Source organism: Corythoichthys intestinalis, chromosome 6 (genome assembly GCF_030265065.1).
Source record: "Corythoichthys intestinalis isolate RoL2023-P3 chromosome 6, ASM3026506v1, whole genome shotgun sequence".
Classification (NCBI taxonomy): Eukaryota; Metazoa; Chordata; class Actinopteri; order Syngnathiformes; family Syngnathidae; genus Corythoichthys; species Corythoichthys intestinalis.
The window spans coordinates 16,839,658-16,863,678 of NC_080400.1; the positions used below are offsets into that span (position 1 = coordinate 16,839,658).

At 38.3% G+C, this 24,021-nt stretch overlaps 2 protein-coding genes across 3 annotated transcripts in view; one reads left to right on the forward strand and one right to left on the reverse strand.

Annotated features, from left to right (window-relative positions):
- Nucleotides 1-20,469, forward strand: LOC130917829 (potassium channel subfamily K member 6-like). The gene is made up of 3 exons (XM_057839560.1): nt 1-592; nt 4,546-4,938; nt 16,269-20,469. The coding sequence occupies exons 1-3, from the start codon at nt 127-129 to the stop codon at nt 16,463-16,465; spliced, it is 1,056 nt and encodes a 351-aa protein (XP_057695543.1). The 5' UTR covers nt 1-126; the 3' UTR covers nt 16,466-20,469.
- Nucleotides 16,235-24,021, reverse strand: part of LOC130917831 (SERTA domain-containing protein 2-like) — a 13,472-nt gene continuing 5,685 nt past the window's right edge. For both annotated transcript variants that reach the window (XM_057839562.1, XM_057839561.1), the window contains exon 2: nt 16,235-18,331. In XM_057839562.1, the coding sequence (XP_057695545.1) occupies nt 17,610-18,323 (714 nt within the window). In that variant the 5' untranslated portion in view covers nt 18,324-18,331 and the 3' untranslated portion in view covers nt 16,235-17,609. The remainder of the gene's footprint in view (nt 18,332-24,021) is intronic.

The window sequence follows — 24,021 nt, forward strand, 5'->3', positions numbered from 1 at the left end:
AAGTCAGTCAAAACCAAACCGAACTATTGGAGCTACATCTCCGTACGGGTGTACAGTCAACAATGTTTAGTTATAAAACACGTTTGTGTAACGTGATTGTGTGATACTGTGCCTCCAGGATCCAGGATGGGACCTCCGGGACGAACTCCTCCCCTCTCCCAGCGCGTGGGAGGGAAGAGCGGAAGGGGGGGCGTCGCGGGCCGGGCCCGGCCCCCTCAAAGCTCTATCGAGGATAGTGGAGCGTCTCCGGCCCGGTTCGGCTGTATACCAGTCATGCATCCCCTAGGGAGGTCGTGGCTACTCCTCAGCGGCTTCGTCCTCTTTTACGTCATCTACCTACTCTTCGGCGGCCTGGTCTTCTCTAGCCTGGAGCGGCCCGTCGAAGAGCAGCTCCGCCGGGAGGTGGACGCTCTGAAGCGGCGTTTCCTCAACCAGAGTTGCGTGACCGCTGCCTCCTTGGACCACTTCGTGAGCCAGGTGCTGGCCGCCAACAGGTACGGCGTGGCGGCATCCGGGAACGCCTCCAGCGACCCGTCCAACTGGGACTTGACCTCGGCCATGTTCTTCGCCAACACGCTTGTCACCACTGTGGGTGAGTGAGGCAAACAAACTTCCTTTGGGGTTATTCTGCTCCAACATCTCGACATTTTCTCAAAGACTTCATAATGAAATTACCCAGAGAAAACTCATTTTTGCCACGTGGACGTTTTTGGTCCGAAACTAAAGAGACGAAAACCCCAAAGAAAATGGTTTGGGTAACACTTTACCGCCAAAACTAATGAGACGTTCAGGCTCATTACGCCTGTGAAAGGTTCATTAGAAGGCTAATTTTGCTTGTGTTTACTTCTGTGGATTACTTGAGAACTTGAACTTGACATTTGTGAATATTTGGAATCGTTGACTTCAGACTGTCAACGGACGCACCACCAGATGGTTTTAATCAAGGGCTTAGGTTTGGACTCAACATTGGTAGGAACACTATACATGCATGTATAGTTTTTGCCGGGGACTGGACACTAATAAGACCAAACGGATTGGGTGAACAGGGTCATGGCTATATTTCTCACGAATATGCTGATGTGTTTCCGCCGTAAAAATGAAAAAAGTTAAAATTGATATATACATGGGCGAAAATCATTTTTCAAAACGGGGAAGTCCCCCTTGCTTCAGATAAAGTTAATTTACAGTGGTTGCGTTTCTGGGTGATGGGCAGAGGCGTCGTGTCCCATTAGGCAAACCAGGCAATTGCTTAGGGACCCCAGCCAGCAGGGGCCCCCAGAGGGCCAACAGATTTAGCACACTCAGCTTTACTGCACTGTCACAGCGACAAGTACGACAGTTCCAGTGAAAGCCTTGTGTGTGTGAGTTCTCTGAAGGGGCCCCTTCACTCGCTTTGGGATACTGCTTAACCTATACTGTACGTGATGGAACTATATTAGTGCTGCAACGATTAATCAATTAACTTGAGTATTCGATTAGGAAAAAAAAGATTCAAATTAAATTTTGCTGCTTCGAGTATTTGTTTAATTTAAGTGGTGTTTTAATGGTTTATTTTGAAAGTGTTTGCATTTAGTTTTATTGATTTGGGTGGATACACTGCCTTCTAGTCTGCCTCATTTCACATAGCTGAATTTAGCTGCTCCCTGTTAAGACCAACTTAAGCTACGTTTTTGTTTGAGCTAATGTTTTTTTTTTTTTTTTAATGCATTCGTTATTTAGTTTATAGGTATTTTTAACCTATTTTTGTGGAATATGAGTCTGAACCATTTGTTAAGAGCATTGTAAAAAAAAGTTAGCATTTTATAGCATTTAAACTAGCGGACTTTTGATATGTAAGTTAGCCAATTGTTCTTTTGTTGCACATAGATCCCAATTTTTTTTTTTTTTAAATACCGTTTGAGGCTCAGCTCTGGTAATTTAATTTTTCATGTTACTTATCCGATTACTCGATTATTCGAACTAATGGTTCATCGATTAATCGACTACTAAAATAATCGATAGCTGCAGCCCTAAACTATATGTTAGCTTACATTGTCCGTCACCACAAGAGTGGGCAGTGAGCCCTCGTTACTTCGCACGTCAAACTTCACGGCCTCAATCCATCGCGGATTTTTTTTCCCCAATCAAAAAAATGAGTAAATGAATACAGATGAGCTGTCCCAAGCAAATCCCGTAGTTTCATTCTCCTTCTCTCCCTCTCCCTGCTCGTTGTTGGTCAGGCAGTGCACTGGAGTTGCTTATAAAAGATGGCGATGATTGACTGACAGGTAAGGTTTGATCTTGCCAAAAACACTGGTAAGCAGAGACTTTAAAGCGCTGCACGAGTCAACATCGTTTAACTTGTTAAACGATTGCTGTGGCAACTCTTTGTGTGTAAGTGAGCAGCTTGTGCTGATTTGAGTGGACTCACTCAATGAAGCATTTAATAAAGACAAGCATTTTTCAACTTTTTTAAAATGGGTGGGGGGGTCTACGGTTTTCTTAAGGATAATTCAGTGGCACAGTAACATGTTTAAAATGTTTAAAATCATAATTATTACATTTGAAGTGCTTAAAAACAATTTATTAATAAATATATGTGTGTGTGTGTGTGTGTGTGTGTGTGTGTGTGTGTGTGTGTGTGTGTATACACACATGAAAGTTTTTTTTTATTATACTTTGGGGTGAAAAAAAGTGAAGAAAAAATGTCTTATATGTATCTCTTTCCAATGATAAATCTGAATAAATATTTTGAACACACACACAAAATTGTGTTTTTTGGGGGGGGGCATTTCGCGGTTTTTCACTTATCACGGCGGGTTCTGGTCCCAATTAACTGCGAAAAATGAGGGATCACTGTATGTTTAAGTAAGTTGAGCAATTATGGGAAAAAAAATCTAAATCGGGATTAATTAAACTTTCTACCTCAATTATGATTATTGTATGATTGTCTGAAAAGTCTGCATAGGCTGCAAATGAAATTATTTTTAAATGATGAAAATAAATACGTGTTAATTATTGAATAAATGCACAAATAGGTTTCAAAAGTATAAAGTCACAATACGCTGTAGCATTCTTCTAAACCAGGCCGTTTACAAGAAGAAAAGCAGCAGCGTGTTTTTTTTTTGTTTTTTTTTTTTTTTTTAATTTTAACTGTCAACACTTTCCTGGGAATCTCTTCGCAGCTTCTTGCTCACGTTTAGCTGGTTATCTAGTTTCCAGCAGAGTTCACTACATTTCTCAGTTTAATTAACATTAACAATAGAAAACACAGACAGGACACCTCTCTAAGCAGCTCGGGTTTTGCAGGTTTGCAAGTTCACACAGTTTAATGATATGCTAACTGATGCAGGTTGAAATTTCAGTTGCAAAATTAGTGGCGTGTTCCCCGCCTCCACAACATTGACGTCTTTTTACATTAATTACAGTGGCTGCTGCTGGCCGGACAAAATGTCTAATATCCCCTTTTTTTTTTGAAGGAGGAGGAGGCAGCATGTTGATATGTATTTCTGTCGGGGTTGTGTCAGTGTGCGTCAGGGTAGGGCTGTGTCTAGTCATCTGCTAATCAAATGTCTAAAGTAGACAAAAGGAAAATTATGGAATAACGGGAGAAATTTTAAAAACTTTAACGGATGATTCACAACATTAAATTAAATTGAATGTGGTTGCAAGATACTGAACCCCGCATTGCTCCTGGTGCTGTGTCACCAGTAGGTAGATGGCAATGTAGTGTAAAGCGCTTTGAGTACCTTGAGAGGTAGAAAAGCGCTATACAAGTATAACACCATTTACCATTTAAAGCTGCTGATACAGGATGGTGACTTGAGTGTTTTATTTAATGTTTTTAACTGTTAACTTGATAATGAAATATTAGTTTGGCTTAGCCTGAGAGGATTTTTGAACAATTTTGGAACTCGTGTACAAAACATGAAAAGCGGGGCACGGGGGTGGGGGTACATCAATAATCGTTAGGTGCCCAAAGATTCCCACCTCTAATAATTGTATCATGTGGATGCCAAGTATTTATGGGGTTATGTTTTTTTTTTTTTTTTAATTACCAAAAATAGCCGCTAGCTCTTTAAAGGTTTACAGATACCTGGAACAATGAGTTACTTTAATGCAAAATCTTGCATAGACAAACAATTTACACCAGAAAATGTGTACCTAGGCAGCAGAAGCTCCTCCAGGAAGGTAGTGTGCTTTCTGACCTATTCTGACCTTGTGCTTTTTAGCCACGCTAGCCTAAAAATTTTCCACTGATGTTACACGGTAGACAACCAATTCATTTAAACTGATAGGAATGGCTGTGAATGCTCATCTTTCAGTGCCATTGATTATGCTATACGTCCAAATCCTTTTGCTCCTCCCTTTCAAAATGAATTCGACGTCTAGCACAATCAATGGTTGCCAATGAGTTAAGAAAAATGCAAAAATATACTATAAAGAGTAATGCAAAATTAAATTTACACCATACCTTATTTCTGGTGATCTGTGATAGCGCAAAAAAAACTGAGTATCGATACTTCAGTACTTTTTGGTAATGTAAATATTTTCTGTACGGTTTAGGTTACGGTCACACAACGCCGCTTTCGACGGCGGGCAAGATCTTCTCCATCGTGTACGCTTTGCTGGGCGTTCCTTTCACCATGCTGGTCCTGACTGCGTGCGTGCAGAGGCTTATGTATCCTCTGGTGGCGGCGCCTTTGGGCCAACTCCAGCGCTGCGGCCTGGAAGCCCGCCCGGCAGCCGGCGTGCACTTCTTGTCACTGCTGGCGCTGGTGCTGCTGTGTCTGTTTGCAGCGCCGGCGGCCGTCTTCAGCATCGTAGAGGACGGCTGGTCCTTCCTGGATGGGTTCTACTTCTGTTTTATCTCCCTGTGCACCATTGGACTCGGGGACTTGGTGCCCGCCGCTAGGCCTCAGCAGGAGTTCAAGCAGGTCTACCAGGTCGCCGTTATGGGTGAGTAGACTTTTACGACCACTGTTCGGCCACTATTTGTTGCTCTCAATTGAAGTAGCAGCTAGGTTTACCATGATCTATCAATTTGTTGTCAAATGAATCAACTATTTTGATAGCTGGTTGTTTAGAGACTTTGTCAACAAGAGAAAGAATCCTCTTTTTTTTTTTTTTTTTACCCTCTTAACTGTAGTTTTAATTTTTTAGATTTTTATTGTTTGTAATTAAAAAAATATTTTAAATAAAACACTTTTAATAGTTGTAATGAGAAAGTTTTCATAATTTTACTATTACTGTAATTTTACTGTATTTTAAATATTTTCAACAATATAGGGAAAACTAAATATCCTTTTTGTTTAAACAAAAACAATGTTCAATTTTGTTTTCATTTTTATTTAAAAAATTATTTTTGTAATAAAAAAAAAGAAACTGAATATTTTAATATATTTTTAGAAAACACTTTAAAGGGGAAAAAATTGGTAAACATTCATTTGAAAACTTTACTCCAAAAGTGAAGTATTGATTTAATTTTTCTTTTATATTCACCTATTTTATAAAATTATGTTAATATTTTTTTTTGTTTTAAATCCAATACATTTCTAAGGAAGAGGAAACATTTTTTTCACAGAATGTTACATGGGGGAAAAAATAAGTTCAGGGCGCTTATTAGGGTGTTATGTTCATTAAAAAAAATAATAATAATAAAACGTTATAGCGATGACATCCTTGTAAGATATAATATTCGATAACAGTAACTAGAACTGTGAAATCCAATTTTATGAATGTTCTTACCTCGACTAAAGCATTTTGGCAAGACCGCTCGCTAGTTAGCCTCTGAATTTAGCTGATTTTACCTGAAGAAAACACGTCGGTATCCTTGTTACTTTTGAAGACATTTAGCTGGGAGTGATGCCGTAAGTCCCGACTTCTTAATCCATTGGACTCCAGTTGTTTTTTTGGCTTTAGTAAGGACAAGAACCCTATTTATACTCAAAATCCTGAGTGCCTTGTGTCGGATTGAAATATTCCATACACGAAGGCTTTAACTAATCAATTAATTAGATTAATAAATGAGTTGCTAACTAATTTGATAATCGATAATTGCCGGCAGCTAAGTGCAGTCCCGTTTGGGTCCGTGTCTGTTAGGCTGCGGGCGTGCCTGTAATTAGAGCAAGAGAGAGTTCACTGCTACACCGCAGGTTGAGTTGCTGAATCAGTATTGAATATCGAGAGTTAGATTAATCTGCCTTGAGTTGTATGTGTTGTTAGGTCCAGTGTGCTTCCGTCAGAGGTGAGTAAATGAAGCCAATTGTATTGTGTGTATTCTTTGTTGATGAGATGTTACTACTTAGGACGGAGCGCTAAGCTAGTTAGCGATCATGCTGATCAGCGTCTTAAGTGTCTGTTTGTATTGTGTTTTGGAGAAGCATATTAGCACCTGAGTTAATGTTAGATCGTAAAGTTTTCTTTCTTTCTTTTTTTTTTTTTTATAAAGAAACCACAAACATAAACCCATTCAAATAACAGCTTTTAGATTCTTTCAACACAAAACTCCCATTCAAACTAAATGGTCATACGAGAGAGTGTGCTTTGAAATTGGATTGTATTTATGAATAACTTTGAAAAAGAAAAGCGATTCATTCACAGTCTGCCTTCTTATTCGATTTTGTTGTTTAGTTTGTTTAAATAAATGAGGCATTGACACAATTTATATCAACATTTAGCCCACAAAACAAAAAAATGTCAATCAGCAGCATTTTTTTTTTTTGTTTTTTTTTTTTTTGAATGAATGAATGAATGAACAGGACTTTAGTCTGATTTGTGTTCTGAGAATTTTTTTTCATGTATTATGTATATATACTCAGAACCTTGATTTAAAAAATTTAACAAGTTTTGTGTATTTAAAACAGTACATTTGTACATGACAGTTAAGTCAGGAAGCTGTAATATTTTTGAAGGAAATAGTCAACCATTTTGTCTTCATTTTTACTTACAACATCCCTAGTTAAATTGTGAAGGTAATTGAAAAAAGTGACATTTGGCCAATTAATCGTTTAATTTATCGGCCGATTAATCGATTATAAAAACAATTGTGAGTTGCAGCCCTACCATAGACTCATCGCTTCACCATTTTGGACGTCTGCAACTTGTTGAGACTTGATCATCTGCTTCCGTAAACTTTTATTAAAGTTGGCAATGGCGAAACCACCAAATAAATCAATTAGGCAACGGGGCATCGGAAAGCTTGACAGAACTTAAAGCATAAAGCTACAACTAACATGACATCCATAGTCCAGCATTTCTCAACACAAGAGTTTTTGTTTCGAATGCACATTTACAGCGAAAATGTAAGGCATTGAACATTATAGCAATAAATAACACTTGATTTTTATAAGAACCGATAAATCGACTCGTAAGAATAAACGGTGATTAGTCGACTATCAAAATCGTTTGTGGCATCTTCTCTAGCAAGGTTTGTCTGGGTGAGAAACTACTAACAAAGCAGTCCGGTCACATTCTCTGTGAGCATTTCCTAGAATTGTCCGTTTGGAGGCCGGCATCTCACTTGGCCACCAAATGCTTACTGTCACTCATTTTTCTCATCTTAGTGTTTTATGAGGTCGCCAGGGCGTGGAATTTAGGACCTTTGTGGTCACACGTGGCTCCTTTTTTATATTTTTATCGGGCTAATTTTCTTTCCGTGACCCATGTCTTCTCACGTCTGTCCAAACAAGAAGCGGCACGGCCTCCCCACGTGCTTGGCTTGGCAGGGACTGTTCCGTTCACGCTGTTCTTCAGAACTGTAACGGTAGCTGTTTGCCTCTCCGCATCCGTCTACAGTAATCCAATCAGAAAGCCAGCTGAATGGCCTTTTTGTCTCAAAAGTAAGAAGTCAGTCGCCATTGTGACTCGCCGCGACCAATCGAGTCAGCTGAACAAAGAGAAACATCTCTTCAAGTTTGAGGGCGCAAAGAACTTGACCCTGGCTGCCACTGAGACGTCACATACATTTTAAGTGGGAGGGTTTCTGCCACCTTCCCACTTCAAATGGATTGGACTAGAGTTGTCTGATAATAAATAGCTAAAAATGCATCATCGTTTTTAAAGACCGAAAGTTTACCACTGAATAGTGTCAAGAACCTTAGGCCTTATATGATGACGTCAACAAAACACGGCGGGAAGCAACATGCTTGCTGAAGCTATCTCGCTCACACCACTTATCCGTGGTTTGGAATTTGTAGAGCGCCAACCATAAGCAGAGTTTGGGGGGGGGGGGTCCCCTGGTTGCCAAAAAGTGTCATTGCGTGTAATTGACTTTCCTATATACAGTATATATAATGGTTGTAAAGCATTAAAGCAAACAACAAAAATGGATCAAATGAACAAAAAATGTTTATAATGGGTCAAAATTATTTTTCAAGCAGATCATGTGACTAGCACCTTAGATGGTCATTTGGTTTGCATATTTACAAAAAAAAAAAAATTAGGAGAGGGCAATTTTATTTTTCTAATGATTTTTTTCTTTGTTTGAAAAGATTTTTTTTGATTAAAGCAAATTTTTGGGGGATTGAATGATTTAGACACAAATGTCCTACCCATAATATGGCCCAAACACAAAAAGGATCGCTAAAATCAAACTTTTTAAATAAAAAAAATACTGTTCAAATGCAAATTTTGAGTCTCAAATATTTTTTTCGCATTCAAAAGCTTTTTTTTCTGATTTAATTTTTTCTTATTTTGATTGAAGTGATTTTTTTTTGTTTGAAGCAACTTATTTTTTTATTGAATAATAAAGACACGAATATCCTAGCCAAAATGTGGCCCAAATAAAAAAAAAACATTACTTCAATCAAAAAAAGTTGCTTCATTAAAAAAACAGACTGCAATCAAACAAAAATTGAAAGAAAAATAGCTTTCAAAAGCATTTTTTTGAGTTTCAAATTTATTTTTGCATTCAAACAATTTTTTTGATCGTATAAAGAAGACACAAATCAACCTCCATATGGCTCCGCCCAGGGGATACATTTTTTGACTGGGGTAACTACATTGGCACGACACCAGCAGGCGTACCATATTCAATGGATGACGATCTTGGCGAGTGTAGCTGTCCTAAGCAGCCTGATTTAAAATTACCCTCAAGAATGATGGAAAACAAAAAAATGCTCATTTTCAACTTATTATTATAAATATTCTTGTAAGTTAATTTTATTGCTGACACTGCGTTTTGGGGTCATCGACATGTTGTGCCCTTCTGGCCCAAAAGTCAAACTCCGCCTATAATACACAATATTCTAATTTCCTGACTGTCTCAGGAAATTAGAATATTGTGTATTCTAATTTCCTGAGACAGTCCTGTATATATACACAGGACTGTCTCAAAAAATTAGAATATTGTGTATTCTAATTTCCTGAGACAGTCCAGTATATATATGGCGGAAAACACAAGACTGAAAAAGCAGTTTCTGCTCTTGCACCCCTCTTTAAAGTAGATGCTGTATTTTAAGCCAAAACAACTGTTGTTTGATAGAGCAATATGTCAATATGCTGCCATAGCAGATTCATGGCGCATTAAGCCCCCGAATTATTTTCTATTTGTCCGTTTTACCCTGGAAACCCCCGTTTACAGATGTAGCGCAACCCAGTTTCAACCCAGCCATAAAACAAAGTAAAATATTTTAAAAAATAAAATTTTTTTTAAAATATTTTTTTTTAACAGCACACCCCTATCTGGAGGTGAGCGCACGCGAGAGAGAATTACAGAAATCGCAGACATCAAGGAGCGGTAGAGATTTTCTTTTTCATATATTTACCCTTTAAATTTTTTTTTTTTTTTTTTTTTTATGTAATTTTTCTTTGTTTGGATCGATTATTTAATCTAACATATCGGAGAAAATGCGACAGTAACAAAAAAAATACAATTCAGCGATAGTTATGAGGTAGACATCGGTGACTTTTTTTTACAGACGCCATATTTTTTCATTATGACATAATTTGTTTAAAAGTTCAAAATATGCGAGTGAATAATTTAAAGTCTTTTTTTGAAACGAAATATGAGACATCAATTAATGATTCTAAGCCAGGGCTGCACATATTTTTTTTGCCCAGGTTCTCAGAGGAGGACCTGGAGATGTGACTTAGTCCTCATTGAGCTTGAGAGCCGACCCGCCTGATGCGATAAAATTATGACAAGCTTTACTTAGAGCCAATTACCTTTAATTAATTATATAAACGATTAACATCAACTGGCACAAAAAAATTGCCATTACTTTGAAGTGAAATGTAAAGAAATAAACATAAAAGCACTAATTTAAAATAAAGGGCATTCATATGCGGCTCCCACATTAACTCCAAGCCTTTGTAAAAGTGGGATGTCCTCCTAATAAGAGCTCATTGAACGTGCATGTTTAGCTTTGTGAAATCCGAGCAAAAACACGTTTGTCAGTGCATGGCGCTGTTCTTCAATAACTTTTTTTCGCCACTTGTCCATAGGGCGAGTGGGGTCCTGTTTGACATCGATAGTTTGCTTAATTGCACCATGCTGTTTTTTTCGTGCTTTTCAAAGTTTGGATGGCTAAAATTCTTTGACCCGACATAAAATGCGCTTGCCTGGCTCTGCCAGACTTTTCTCCCTGTATTTTTCAAACACTGAGAGAAATAGTCTGGGAACCATCCCATTAACAGCCTTTTCGAGCAGGTACAAAATCAGTCGACAAATCAGATTCGTTTATTTGCGTGACGTGCTCTTAACGAGCAACGTCAGTCTTGCGCGTCGGAAGTCGTCTCCACAACAAAGCTGAACAGGAGAGCCGAGAATATGTTCCAATCCACGGTAAAATCAGTTTTAAATTACCAAAAACACATCGACACAAGTCATTGACAACAGTCTGTCCCGCGCTAGCCATGTTGAACAAACTCCGCTCTCCTCGTACGTTCACTTCCGCGCGCAAGTCCCTCGTCCTGCTCTCGTCGCTTTACTAACGGGGAGTCTGCGCTGCCCGTTGCTGATTGGTCCACTCCGCTGTCTGTTTGCTGTGGCTTGCTCCGCCTTGGAAATTGTATCCGCTTGAATGGTGGCCAGACTCAATAGCTGGAACAGCGGTGAGTCTGGTGTACCAGGCTAAAAATGCGCTGCTCTTATTAACGACATTGGGATTCTCACGGCAAATGTTGCACTACATTTCCGTGCGAGCATCATTTGCTTCTAGCCGTGGTACCTCCTGCAGCCACTTTTCAGCAAAAGTCCTTTTTTCCGGTAGCTTCGGTGACGTCTCTGTCGTCTGTCTGTCTTTTGACGGGGGTGGGGGAACACGGAAATAATTACTCAGTGGGGCCTGCCTCTTTGACGTTTTGTGAAGTGATTTTCTCGTGTCTGCCACACAGTGGTCAGCCATCGGTACGCAAAAGCGTAAGGAAGCCGTTGAGGGCCAGCGCGTTTGTCTACGTCCAGTACGCATGCGCGCATGCGGACCACTTATGTGCACCCCTGTTCTAAGCTAAAAACGACACATTTTGAAATAATATAATTTATTACCTTTGTTTTATGGCTGGGTTGGGTTTTCAGGGTAAAACGGACAAATTAAAAATAGTTTGGGGGCTTAATGCGCCACAAATCTGCTATGGCAGCATATAGACATATTATTCTATCAAACACAACAGTTGTTTTGGCTTAAAATACTGCAGTTTCTTTTAAAGAGTGCTAGAGCAGAAACTGCTTTTTCAGTCTTGTCTGTGTTTTCCGCCATATATATGTTCATTTGTCATGAATGGGACACTCCGTTTCCATGTCCATGTAGCCAACCTAATTTCTAAGCAGTCTACTGGTTGATGTCAAAACTGATAGAGAATAAAATATTGACTCATAAGTATTTAGTTTTATAAAAGTATTTATTGGTTAAACAGTGAAACTTTGCATGTCCATTTACAGTGTGCACATCTGAATCTTCTGGATGTGTCCCTAAAATATTAAGTTAGGGGCCACTGTGTTCCTACTAAAAAATATTAGCCTGGAGCCCTGAAAAACTATTCTTTTTGTTTGTTTGTTTGTATTTCTAATTAAAAACAAATGGAAATTTGAATTTTGCGCCTTTTTAAAAAAAAAAAAAAAAAAAATCAGACTATTTAGTTTACCCTTTTTTTCAAAGTAAAATTAAAGAAAAATTTTACAACCCCCCCCCCTTTTTTTTATAATCGAAATATTTTCTAGGAAAAAAATATATAGAGTACTTACTTTTTTTGTTGTTTAATATTACCCCCCCCCCCCAAAAAAGATTATTTTTAAATGGAAAATATTCTTTTGCGAGATTTTTAGTGTTTTTTTTTCTTTAGAAAAAAAATACAATATTTTCTAAAAAGAGGCACAAAAATCAGAATGGACTGATTGATTGGCCTATTCTTGTCACTGCCACTGAAATGCATTCATATGGATTTGACGTTGATTGCTATCAATGGCAGTGAATGCGTTAATAAAATGTTGCTTTAAAAATCTTTAAACGGGACCCAAATAAGGCAACTAATCCCCTGGTCAGCGTTCACTCTCAGGTCATAATCCTTGAGTTTAGTGGCTGCCAAATTGTGGGTGGAGTTTGTCGTGCATGTGACTATGTAGCCTTCAAAGCAGGAATCATAGACCTTGTTTTTTTCACCTTTGGCATGAATTTCACTTCAATTGTCACTAGGATTGCGTCTACGCTAACTCATTGGCTGCCATTGACGTCACTAGACATCCAATCCATTTTGAGTGTGAGGAGCGAAATAATGTTAATTTTGTCTGTGAACATTTTTCATTCACACCTCCCAGTCAAAAAGATTGGACGTCTATCGCCATCAATGGCTGTGAGATATGAGCATTCATAATCTGTTGTAATAAATTGGACATCTGTCGCCACCAATAGCATGCAACACATTAAATACTATGGGAAACAAATTAACTATGCTTTACACTGTGGTTCCATCCCCAAGTATTTCTGTTTCAAGGTCGACTTATATGGGAGTTTCAAAAAAAATCAGCCAGTTGCCAATTTTAGAAGCTGACAAATGAGGCTGATGTAGTTATTGTTTATAATGAAAGCCAATTGAAATATATATGTATTGAATAGAATTAAATAAAGGGTGAGCCGAAAAAACGGGAACTTTTGCACATTCCAATAAAACCAAGACTGATGGAAGAAACGTATTTTATTCATAGTAATTGAAATTATGGAATAGAATAGCCCTTTGTTGTGATTATACAGTTGGACAATGAAATTGTGGAGCATCTCCGTTTCAGTGCAGGATAAGTAAAAGTCTCAAAGTGTCTTGCAAGTGTATAAGATCTAAATAAATGTAAAATGTGATGAGGTAGTCCCATGTTTAGGTAGTGCAAATAATTGAGGTGAAGTAGCAGCAGTTGACATTGAAGGCATTGATTATTGCACGTTAATATTGCACGTAAGTATTGCACATAGTGTGTGTGTGTGAATTGAAGTAGCAACAGTTGACAGTGAGGCATTGAATATAAATATTGCACGTTAATAATACACGTGAATATTGCATGTAAATGAATATTGGACATTGGGTGATGTGGTGTTACATATGGCAGTTCAGGGTGGAGATGGCTTTAGCAAAGAAACTGTTCCTCAGTCTGTTCCTGCTTTTAAACGCCTATAGCGTTTCCCAGAGGGGAGCAGTTCAAACAGCTGGAAACCAGGATGTGAGCTATCCTTGAGGATGTTTAGAGCTCTGCTGAGGCACTGGGAGGAGTAGGTGTGCATCCCCCCCCACCCCCCCCCCCATTTAAATGGCGTCCTCCTGAACAAATGCATTCTTGCAATCATCTACTGTTGAGTCCTCATTGACCGCTGGGATACTGTGAACTTCATCCTGAATTCACTATGGTTACTAAAATTGCAGTGATTACCTGCTGAAGGGCACCATCTTGCAGTGCTGCCACTTGTTCATGCCCACACTTAAAAAATTCCTGTCTTTGAACAGTAGTCCTCTGCAGATTTCAAGAACACATTCGTACATGAGGACACCTGTGAAAGGACATAATTTGGGGGGGGGGGGAATTCCATAATTGTTTCTATAATGGCATGTTTAGGGTTTTATTTACTGTGAATAAATACTTCCATCATTTTATTTATTTATTTATTTTTTTTTTTTTTAGAGTGCTAAAAAGTTTACTTTGGTGCACCCTGTATTTCTTCTGCTTGCTTTTGTAATACTGTCCACTAGATGGTGCAAAATCACAATGTTAACAGATCTTGTATCGTCTGATCTTGAAAAGAAAGCCATATATCGGCCAGCCGATATATCAGTGAGTCGACAGTCATAAAGTTAAGTACGATCATATCGGCCAATGGCTGATCTTGGGGAAAAAGTCCATATATCGCCCGGCCAATATATCGGTTGACCTTTGTTTTTATTAATTTCAATGTCATTAATTTAGCTTTTGTTAACATTATGAAGATTTCATCTACATATATATTTTTTAAATACAATAATGACTAATAATAATATACGAGTATATGGCGGAAAACACTCAGGTGACTTGAAGTTCCGCTCTGAGACCCCCAATTTGGCCAAATTTCAAAATTGTCCAGTATGCATGTGTGATTGGAAAGCTTAAAATCTCAATTTTCTGGGGAAAGAAAATTTTTGGACAGGAGGGCATTATTTAAAAAAAAAATTTTTTAAACATGGTAATATAACAAGGGTCGTGATGCAGAAATCGCAGACATCGGAGAGTGGTCGAGATTTTTTTTTTCATATATATATATATACACTTTTAAATGCTTTTTTCAATTTTTCTTTGTTTGGATCGATTATCATCTAACATATCGGGGAAAATGCGACTAACAAAAAAATACAATTTCGTGATAGTTATGAGGTAGATATCCTTTATATACTTTTTTACGGACGCCAATTTTTTTCATTGTGACGTAATTTGTTTAAAAGTAAAATATGCGAGTGAATAATTTTTTGTCCCCTTTTTTTTTTTTTTTTTTAAATGAAAGATTAGACATCAATTAATGATTCTAAGCTAAAAAATGACATTTTGAATAATATAATTACTTACCTTGTTTTCATGGCTGGGTTGAAACAAAAGTGGTTGCGCGACATCTGTAAACGGGGGTTTCCACGGTAAAAAGGGCAAATTAAAAAGTTTGGTGGCTTAATGCGCCATGAATCTGCTATGGCAGCATACAGACACATTGGTCCATCAAACCCAACAGTTGTTATGGCTTAAAATACAGCAGTTTCTTTTAAGGAGTGCAAGAGCAACAACTGCTTTTTCAGTCTTGTCTGTGTTATCCGCCACGTACTGTAACTGCTGATTAAGTTATTTTAATGACCAAAAATGGTCACTTGCCCTGTAAAAGGTTAAAGGTCTTAAGTTTCAAACTTTTGAATAGCTGTCCACTGTAATGACCATTATGCCTGAAGGGGTTAAATGAGTGCCCTATAAAGGGATTCGGATTAGTGATGTCCCAATCCGATACTCAGTGTTTGCATCGGCAGTGAAGCCCGATATAGCTATTTATGGAGTATCTGATTTGGTCACAAGATCAGATCCAGTATTCACATTTTTAGCAACATGGCGCTTTTTGGGTGCTGTAAATCAAACTATTACATGGGCAACCATCAAGCATTTCTGCTGTGTGAGACTACCTCTCTATCGACTAATGATTGTCACAGAGCATTTCTTGAGGAGGTACCAGCAGGGATTACTTATTATTGCTCATCTAGAAATGTTTTGTCAGTGCCGATACCCATAACAATTTTTTCTTCAACGATAACAAAACATTTTGACGTATTATAAGAGGGGTACGTCAGCTTGGCGGTGTCACTCATTTGACATGCTGCGCGTCCCCATCTCATCTGGGTCCGGCCATGCTTTTTATGTAAGATTTGTTTTCTTGCCTTGGCAAGAGAGAATATGCAATCTTGCTTTAGCCTTTAAATGCCTGTGCTATCACACATTAAATGTAACTTGTAGCATTAGCACAGCTTTTGCATTTTGCATAGCGAGCGCCATCTTAAACCAGGAGGGTATAATTCATTGAAAAAATTGAACTATTTTCCTGTACAGTATTATCATGAAATTGGCGTTGTAGATGCTACAAAATACGGTATGTGCTTGTTTAATTTTCAAATACATTTTTGAGTAATCAACTAAAACACATTTTGAAATGACTAAAATATGACTGAAATTAAAAAGGCTGCTAAAAATGCCCATATCTTAATTGAATCGGAAGTGGGGGGGAAAAAAAAAAAAAAAAAAAAATCAGCTTCGCAACATCCCTAATTCAGAAATTCAATTCACTTTTGAGAATGTTTTATGTGCCTTTCAGTGTACCTGTTCCTGGGCCTGATGATGATGTACCTGCTTCTGCGTGCTTTCCACAAAATGGCCGACCTGCACGGCCTCACCACTTACCTGCAGCTGCCACGCTGCGAGGTGTCCGACCCCAACGAGGACCGTCGGCCCATCGTGGAGAACGGCGGCGGACAAAAGCGCCCTTCGTACAACTCCGTGGGTGACCGGTGACGTGAATTTTCAGCCCAAGAACTGAAAAGAAACATCAGTCGGTTTCTGATGAACTTTAAATGGATGCGTCACAGCCTAAGGATGCCAAAGTATGTTTTTCGGGTATGTTTTCATAGCGTCTAACTGCTCCCTCGAACAGTTTATCAATCCCCGGCAGTTATCGGAAATAGACATCCAAGCAATTTTGTCAAAACCGATTGAAAGTTTATTGCTGTCAATGTGTTTTTCATAGTGGTTTAGGGCCAAATATGTGATGTGAATGCTTGAGATGCACTTTATTGATTATGTTTTAACCAAGATTCTGTACAGTAACTTGTTCAGTAATAAAGATGTTGAATTAAGGGATTGAGTTGGAGAGGGGGGAGGGAAAAAAAGCCCAGACAACACTTGTATCATAACAATTTAACAAAAATATTAGTACAAGTGAAAAATGTTACAAATCTCTTTGAAGAAGTTACAACACGGGCATTGTGCCCTCCATTTTAAAAAACAAGCACAAAATAAAAACATTTGAGTCTTATTGGAACACTGTCAGAAGAAATGTAACTTTGCTCAGTAAGGCGTATTTCAAAACGTCCAAGAAAAAAAAAAAGTGCGTTTACTCCGACAAGGAAACAAAAGTTTCATGAATACAAAACAGACCAAAAGTAAGACAAAAATATCTTCATACAAACTGCTTTGATAAATACGAGGCAAAACTTTTCTTCACGGAAGATTCCACGTAACATTTTAGTGTTTCGACAGTTCCGTCTGATTATTTCCATGGATGTCTAGTGCCGTCAAATCTTTTGACTGGGCGGAGTGAATGAACGAACAGTCTCCTGGACGTCTAGCGTGTAATGGCAGCCAATGTCAATTTATGGAAAAAAGCTGAACAGCAGAAATGTTGTAAATAGTAATATTCCAAAGTTACTGTGATTAATGTAAAAACGGCTCACTTTTAAAGCAACTCTGGTTCGTCCATTACTGTCAACGGCAGCAAATGAGTTGAAACACGTTTTCCGCATTTATAGCAATGTCTTTTCTAGTAAGACAATTTAAAGGACTAATACAACTTACTTGCACTTTCAGCATTTTATGCCGTTGTCTTACTAGTTTGCAAAGAATCTGGATAGAACGTTCCAACATCTCCCGTTCAAACCCGTCAGGATTCGACCAGCATAGTCACCAAGTGCTCCAGATCCAAGCCGTCCCTGAGGGACGTCGTCGGCGAGCTGAAAGAAGAAAAGGACGGCAGGCCCTTTGCGCCGTGATACGGGATTTCCTCGGCCCGTAGGCTGAGGGCGGCCGCGTCACTCTCCAACTGGGATGTGTCTATGTCCTGGAACATGTCTTCGGCCGTGACGTCCTTGAGGTAGCTGGAACGCGCCGCCTCCACGCCGGCCTCCCACTCCATCAGGTCCTGGCCGTGCGTGCCTCGGACCTGCTGCTTCAGCCACGACATGCCGGTGTCCGGGCAGGATTGGAGGTTCTCCAGGGACCGCAGCGCCGCTCGCGGCGACGCATCAGAGTCCAACCCGCTGAGAATAGACGAGACGGCGGGCGTGATGCCAAAATCTGGGTCTGTTGACAGCGACGTCCAGTCCTCGGCTTCTGCCATACGTTGATGCTTGGCAGGAGACGGCGAGCTGTTCTCCGGCGGCGACGCCAAACACGCTTCTACCTGTCGTAGCGTGTTGCTAATAAGGACTGACCTCCGTAGGCTGGGCTCGGGCAGCTCCTGGTCCCGACGGTATTTGCGCAAGGAGACGCTGAACACAAATTGCCGTTGTTTCTCCCACGCTACTGCACCACTGCATGGGGAATCCTCTGAAGACTGATCCGGCTGGAGCTTGCGCTTGTGTGTCTTCATGATCATTTTTAACCCTGCCGGAAGAAAAAAAAATGTAAGTACAAATTCTGAGAATTTCAACCTTTTAACTGCGGTAATCGATTGTTTAGAGCAGGGATTTCAAACTCAGATTCATTCGCGGGGCTCATTCATGGCAACTCGATCTCATGTGGACTGCACCTGTTTATTTTCGGCCGAATAATAAATGCATCAAAACGGATTGGATGTCTACCGCCACCAATGCCACTGAAAATGAGCATCCACATGTGGTCCTCCCAGTTTAAGTGAATTGGACATTACCATTGTCAAATGGCAGGCTAAGAGTTAATGTGTCACTTCCTTGTTTTGACCAATTCAACCACTAATGTAGTGACAGTACATCCTAATAAATCACCCATTCAAATGAAATAAATTGTTAAAACACAAACTATGAGAGCTTCAGCTATCGAATATTTTAGTAATCGACTGAAAATTCTATCGATTCATCGAGTAATCGGATAAAACCTTTTTAGGTGAAGAGCAATTATAAATATACATTAGAAAACAAGACATTTCATGTAGAACCATTTTCAGTCAATCAATGTCTTTATTTTCAATGTATATTGTTGAAAACAGCCAAAGATTGCATCTCAGATGTAACTAGGATTTAAAAAAAAAAAGACATTCACTGCTTTCACTCAGAAAACCTTTAGATCTTATTAAAATATATATACTTAAAAGTTAGGATTTTTTCCCCACGTGTTTCAATTGAATTTCTATTTGTGTCAAGCCATTTAGTCGAAGTCCTGATAGGATTTTGAGTTTTTGCAGTGTTCAAAATAAATGTATGATACAGGCTGTATTGGAGCACATTAGGGACCAGTGCTACTTAGTGTTTTATCCAGCAATGACTACTGAGCTAAAATTGATAGTTAGCATTATTGAGTTTTTATTTTACACCCTCATCACTCCACAACGTTATGTTATGTTAAAGCCTGTATGTAAGACACGTTAGCCACGCATCGAAAGTGGTCATAATTAATAGAAACCTAGCCCTCCGCAGGGCTAACGTTACTTGAGCTAATGACAGTAACATTAATCTCATTTATTAGCGCTTTACTGCTTTAAGATGGCGGCTGTTTACAAACACTGCCCAGACGCGGCCAAGTCTGTCATTTTGCATCTAGTTCAACATACATGTGATCTCTATAAGACTCATCAGACACTACCTGCTACCAACGTAGCATCGTGCGGTCTAGTATTTAGCAACGTCGGCGTCGTTTGTAGCGGCTGTCGGTTGCAGTTATTTTTTTTTTTTTTTTTTTTTTTTGCTTCTTCCTCTACGCACGTGACATCAGCGCGTTGTCCCGCATTAAAAGTAGTCCGAGCAAAACATGATGCTTAGAGCTGTCAAAATAAACGATTACTCGAGGTGAATAAAATTACTCGGATCAGTTTTTAAACTAGAGTTGCTCGAGTATTCGTTTCAGCTCTAAACTATACTAAAAATATTTTTTTTAAAGAAACAATGCAGAACGAGTCATTTGAAAGCTAGCCAAGTGCAGAATATGAAATAGATGAGAAACCCAATGCCGTTTTTGTTCTCTGCAAACTAGTCCATCAAAAGTGTTGATACAGCATTTGTTCCAAAACAACTGTCATCTTGTTCCGCAAAGTTTACGGTAAAAATTTGAAGCCAAATTATTCATTGCCAATCACATTTTTCATCAAGGGTGTCATTTTAAATCTTTGTGTACAAGCTGAAGTATGTGAGATTAACTCCAGAAATCGTTTTTGTTGAACAAGACGTGCTTTTATTTTCAAATGTTCACCGGAAGTATGTTCATTACGCCGCTAACAGTAAGCTTTACACTGCATAAAAAAAGTGCACTTTTTTCGTCATGCATGTGTTGTCAGTAATAGATTTTTTTTCCACTTGCAAATGCTTTTAAACAGCGATTTTTCATGTTTGATGTGTCACCGCAAGTTTGCATTTTGGAGAAGACTGCCAATGTTCTATAGCAGGCTAAAGTTAGTATGTTGTCTTTGTTTCCCTATTAGCCTCAATGTAGCAATGCTAAAGTTTTACAATGTGTGATATGTAGTTTCCTTTTTTTGTACGCCTGAACTTTAATTCTACGACGTGTTATCAATAAACATCTGTGAAAGGAACTGGAGTGTCATATGCTATCAACACACGTGTACATGTGTGCACGCACTCTGCGATAAAACACAGCCGCAGACCTAATTGTAGAGGTAGGAATCTTTGGGCACCTAACGATACGATTACGATTCAGAGGCTCCGTTTCAATTATAAATCGATTATTGATCCACAACCAGACCCCCCCCCCTTTATATTTTTTGTACACTAGTTCCAAAATTGTTCAAAAATCCTCTCAGGCTAAAGAAACTACTATTTCAGTATCAAGTCAACTGTTAAAAACCGTAAATAAAATACTCAAGTTCGCATTCTGTATTTGTAGCTTTAAACTACATTAATTTAATGTTTTGAATCAACCGTTAAAGTCGTTAAAATTGCTCCCGTTATTCCATAATTTCCTTTCTGTCTACTTTTGGTGTGAAAGTTTTAAAACTGTTTCATCATTTAAGGATAGATTCAAGTCAAGATTTTGCCGATTTGGGGTTGTTTTTTTTTGTTTGTTTTTTTAGATAAAAAGTAATTAGGTTCACTACAACAGAGCCTTCTAGAGAAGTCTACTGCTTTAAGATGGCACTTGTTTACTAGCGCGGGAAAGTGTCTTTCGCATCTAGTTCTTGGTATATGATCTAACACGGCCGTCGTCTGTAATTTCACATCTAGTTCTAGATATATGTGATAGCTGCCGTATGTTGCCGTATGTTTGTTGTGGCTGACAGCCGCAGTCAGGCATTGTTTTTTTTTTTATCTAGCGGCATGAGTTGAACGTGATATTTACTCTCGGTTCGTTCTTAATTGCTTCCTGAAGACTGCGCTGTTTTATTTCCGCTTTACCTGGTAAAATTCAATAATCGGAATTTGGATGTTTGTGAATCTTTTCTTCGTTTCTCGAATCTTCCACGGCCGAATCGCGAATAATCTAAGAATCGGAAATTTCGCACGCCTCTAATTAATTGTATATCATGACCGGTGTTCGGCCTTTCCGTACTATGCGGCGAAACATCCTACACAATGCTCAGCGCGCTTGCGCAACCATCCGCACGCATTCGCACATCGGTTAGAAGCGTCGAGTACTCACTATTTTTGTTTTTATTTCATTTTTTTTAACAACTTTTTCATTGCCTCGAAGATACTTTTTGGTTGTATTACCCTCTAGTACTTTTAACTAGGTTGCAGCTATCGAATAATCGAATGAAAATTCTATCGATTAATCGGATAAAACAAATATATTTTTAAGTGAAGAGCAATTATAAATATACATGAGAAAACAAGACATTTCATCTAATCTTGAACCATTTTCATTCAATCAATGTCTTTATTTTCGATGTATATTGTTGAAAACAGCCAACAATTGCATCTCAGATGTAACTAGAATTAAAAAAAAAATTTAAAAAAGACAAATTCACTGCTTTCACTCAAAAAACCTTTAGATCTTATTAAAATATATATTAGGGCTGTCAAACGATTAAAATTTTTAATCGAGTTAATTACAGCTTAAAAATTAATTAATCGTAATTAATCGCAATTAATCGCAATTCAAACCATCTATAAAATGTGCCATATTTTTCTGTAAATTATTGTTGGAATGGAAAGATAAGACAAGATGGATATATACATCCAATATATGGTACATAAGGACTGTATTTGTTTATTATAACAATAAATCAACATTATTAACATTCTGTTAAAGTGATCCACGGATAGAAAGACTTGTAGTTCTTAAAAGATGAATATTAGTACAAGTTATAGAAATGTTATAATAAAACGCCTCTTAATGTTTTCGTTTTAATAAAATTTGTAAAATTTTCAATCAAAAAATAAACTAGTAGCCCTATTCTGTCCTCAATGTGTGTGAGTACACAAATTGACAGATAGCGAACATAAGTTCCAAAAAGAAATCAGACGGTGTGGCAAAGTTGCATGGGCTTTACTGAAGTCATCTCTTTTTGACAGGAGCACATTTCTTGGCAATGTGTCAATAACTTGCATAAATCACAAAATAACATAAAATGTACACACACGTGTCCATTTGAGCAGTAGCACTAGCCAATTAGCTCACAAGCATCTAACAATTTAACTGCATTTCACCTTATATGTGAACAAATTCAAATACACATCATCAATAACTATCTAATACTCATGAATATAAACAAAGGAGGAATATAACTCACAAGCGATGCATGTATTAGACACAAACAGTGTGATGGGGCTATGAGAACTGCCACTGAATACTGGATGCGGACGTTAGCTGGTCTGAATAGCACTGTCTATTAGTGTGAGTTCGCGTCGACGTATAATCACGTCAGAAAAGCGCGCCGAAACCCAAATAATCAGCTGCACTGAATCGGCAGCAGAGGGCGACATTACGCCACATAACATATGCAAGTCACACCCAAGCGCCAGCAGAGGGCGGAAAAACTCCATAAAACACAATTAGCAAGTTGGCCTTTCACTGTACTGACATTTAAATCTGTCTGAGCGGGCCTAGTGCGTTAATTGCGTCAAATATTTTAACGTGATTAATTTAAAAAATTAATTAACGCCCGTTAACGCGATAATTTTGACAGCCCTAATATATATATAAATATATATATATCTTACCTAAAAATGCCGTTACGCTTGATAACACACATCACTTAAAAGTTAGGTGTTTTCCCCATGTGTTTCAATTGAATTTCTCTTTGTGTCAAGCCATTTTTAAGTTCTAGTTAAGTTTTAAGTTAGTCTAAACTGTAAGTCCTGATAAGATTTTGAGTTTTTGCAGTGTTCAAAATAAATGTATGACACAGGCTGTATTGGAGCACAGCTCTAGTTCAACATACATGTGATCTCTATGAGATGCATCAGACGCTACCTGTTACCAACGTAGCATCGTGCGGGCTAGTATTTAGCAACGTCCGCGTCGTTGTTTTTTTCCCCCTTCCTCCTCTCCGCACGTGACAGCGTGTTGTCCCGCATTAAAAGTAGTCCGAGCAAAACGTGATGCTTAGAGCTGTCAAAATAAACGATCACTCGAGGTGAATAAAATTACTCGGATCAGTTTTTAAACTAGAGTTACTCGAGTACTCGTTTCAGCTCTACTTTTAACCATTGTGTTTTTTTGTGTTAGCTTTGAAGCAGTTGACCACACTAGTCACGTAACTATTTAAACCATCCTTATTTGATATAACTACATTCAAGTATTTTCTTAAGGCATTTTTTAGTACGTTCTGCCTATATGTATCGAAACAAAACAAGTTTAGAGCGCACGGTAGTACTTTAGGTGTCAAATTCGACTAATGCAGGACGTTTCGCCCATGTAGCAGATTTTAGCAGAACCATATACAACTTAAATACAACCATATTTGCAGTTTTGCACTATGTTTTTTAAATATGTAAATAAAAAATAAATTGGAGCACCTTAAATTTATAATGCATCAATAAAATATTAGACACTAGGATAACATTTTTATAAGTAATATGATAAATTGCTTGAATATAAAATAAAGAATTCAGAATACATGAGGGAAAAACAAGGGAAACACAGGGGAAAGCCATCTAAAAATACTGGAGTCAACCAAAGTACTATTACGGTCATCTTGTGAAAAT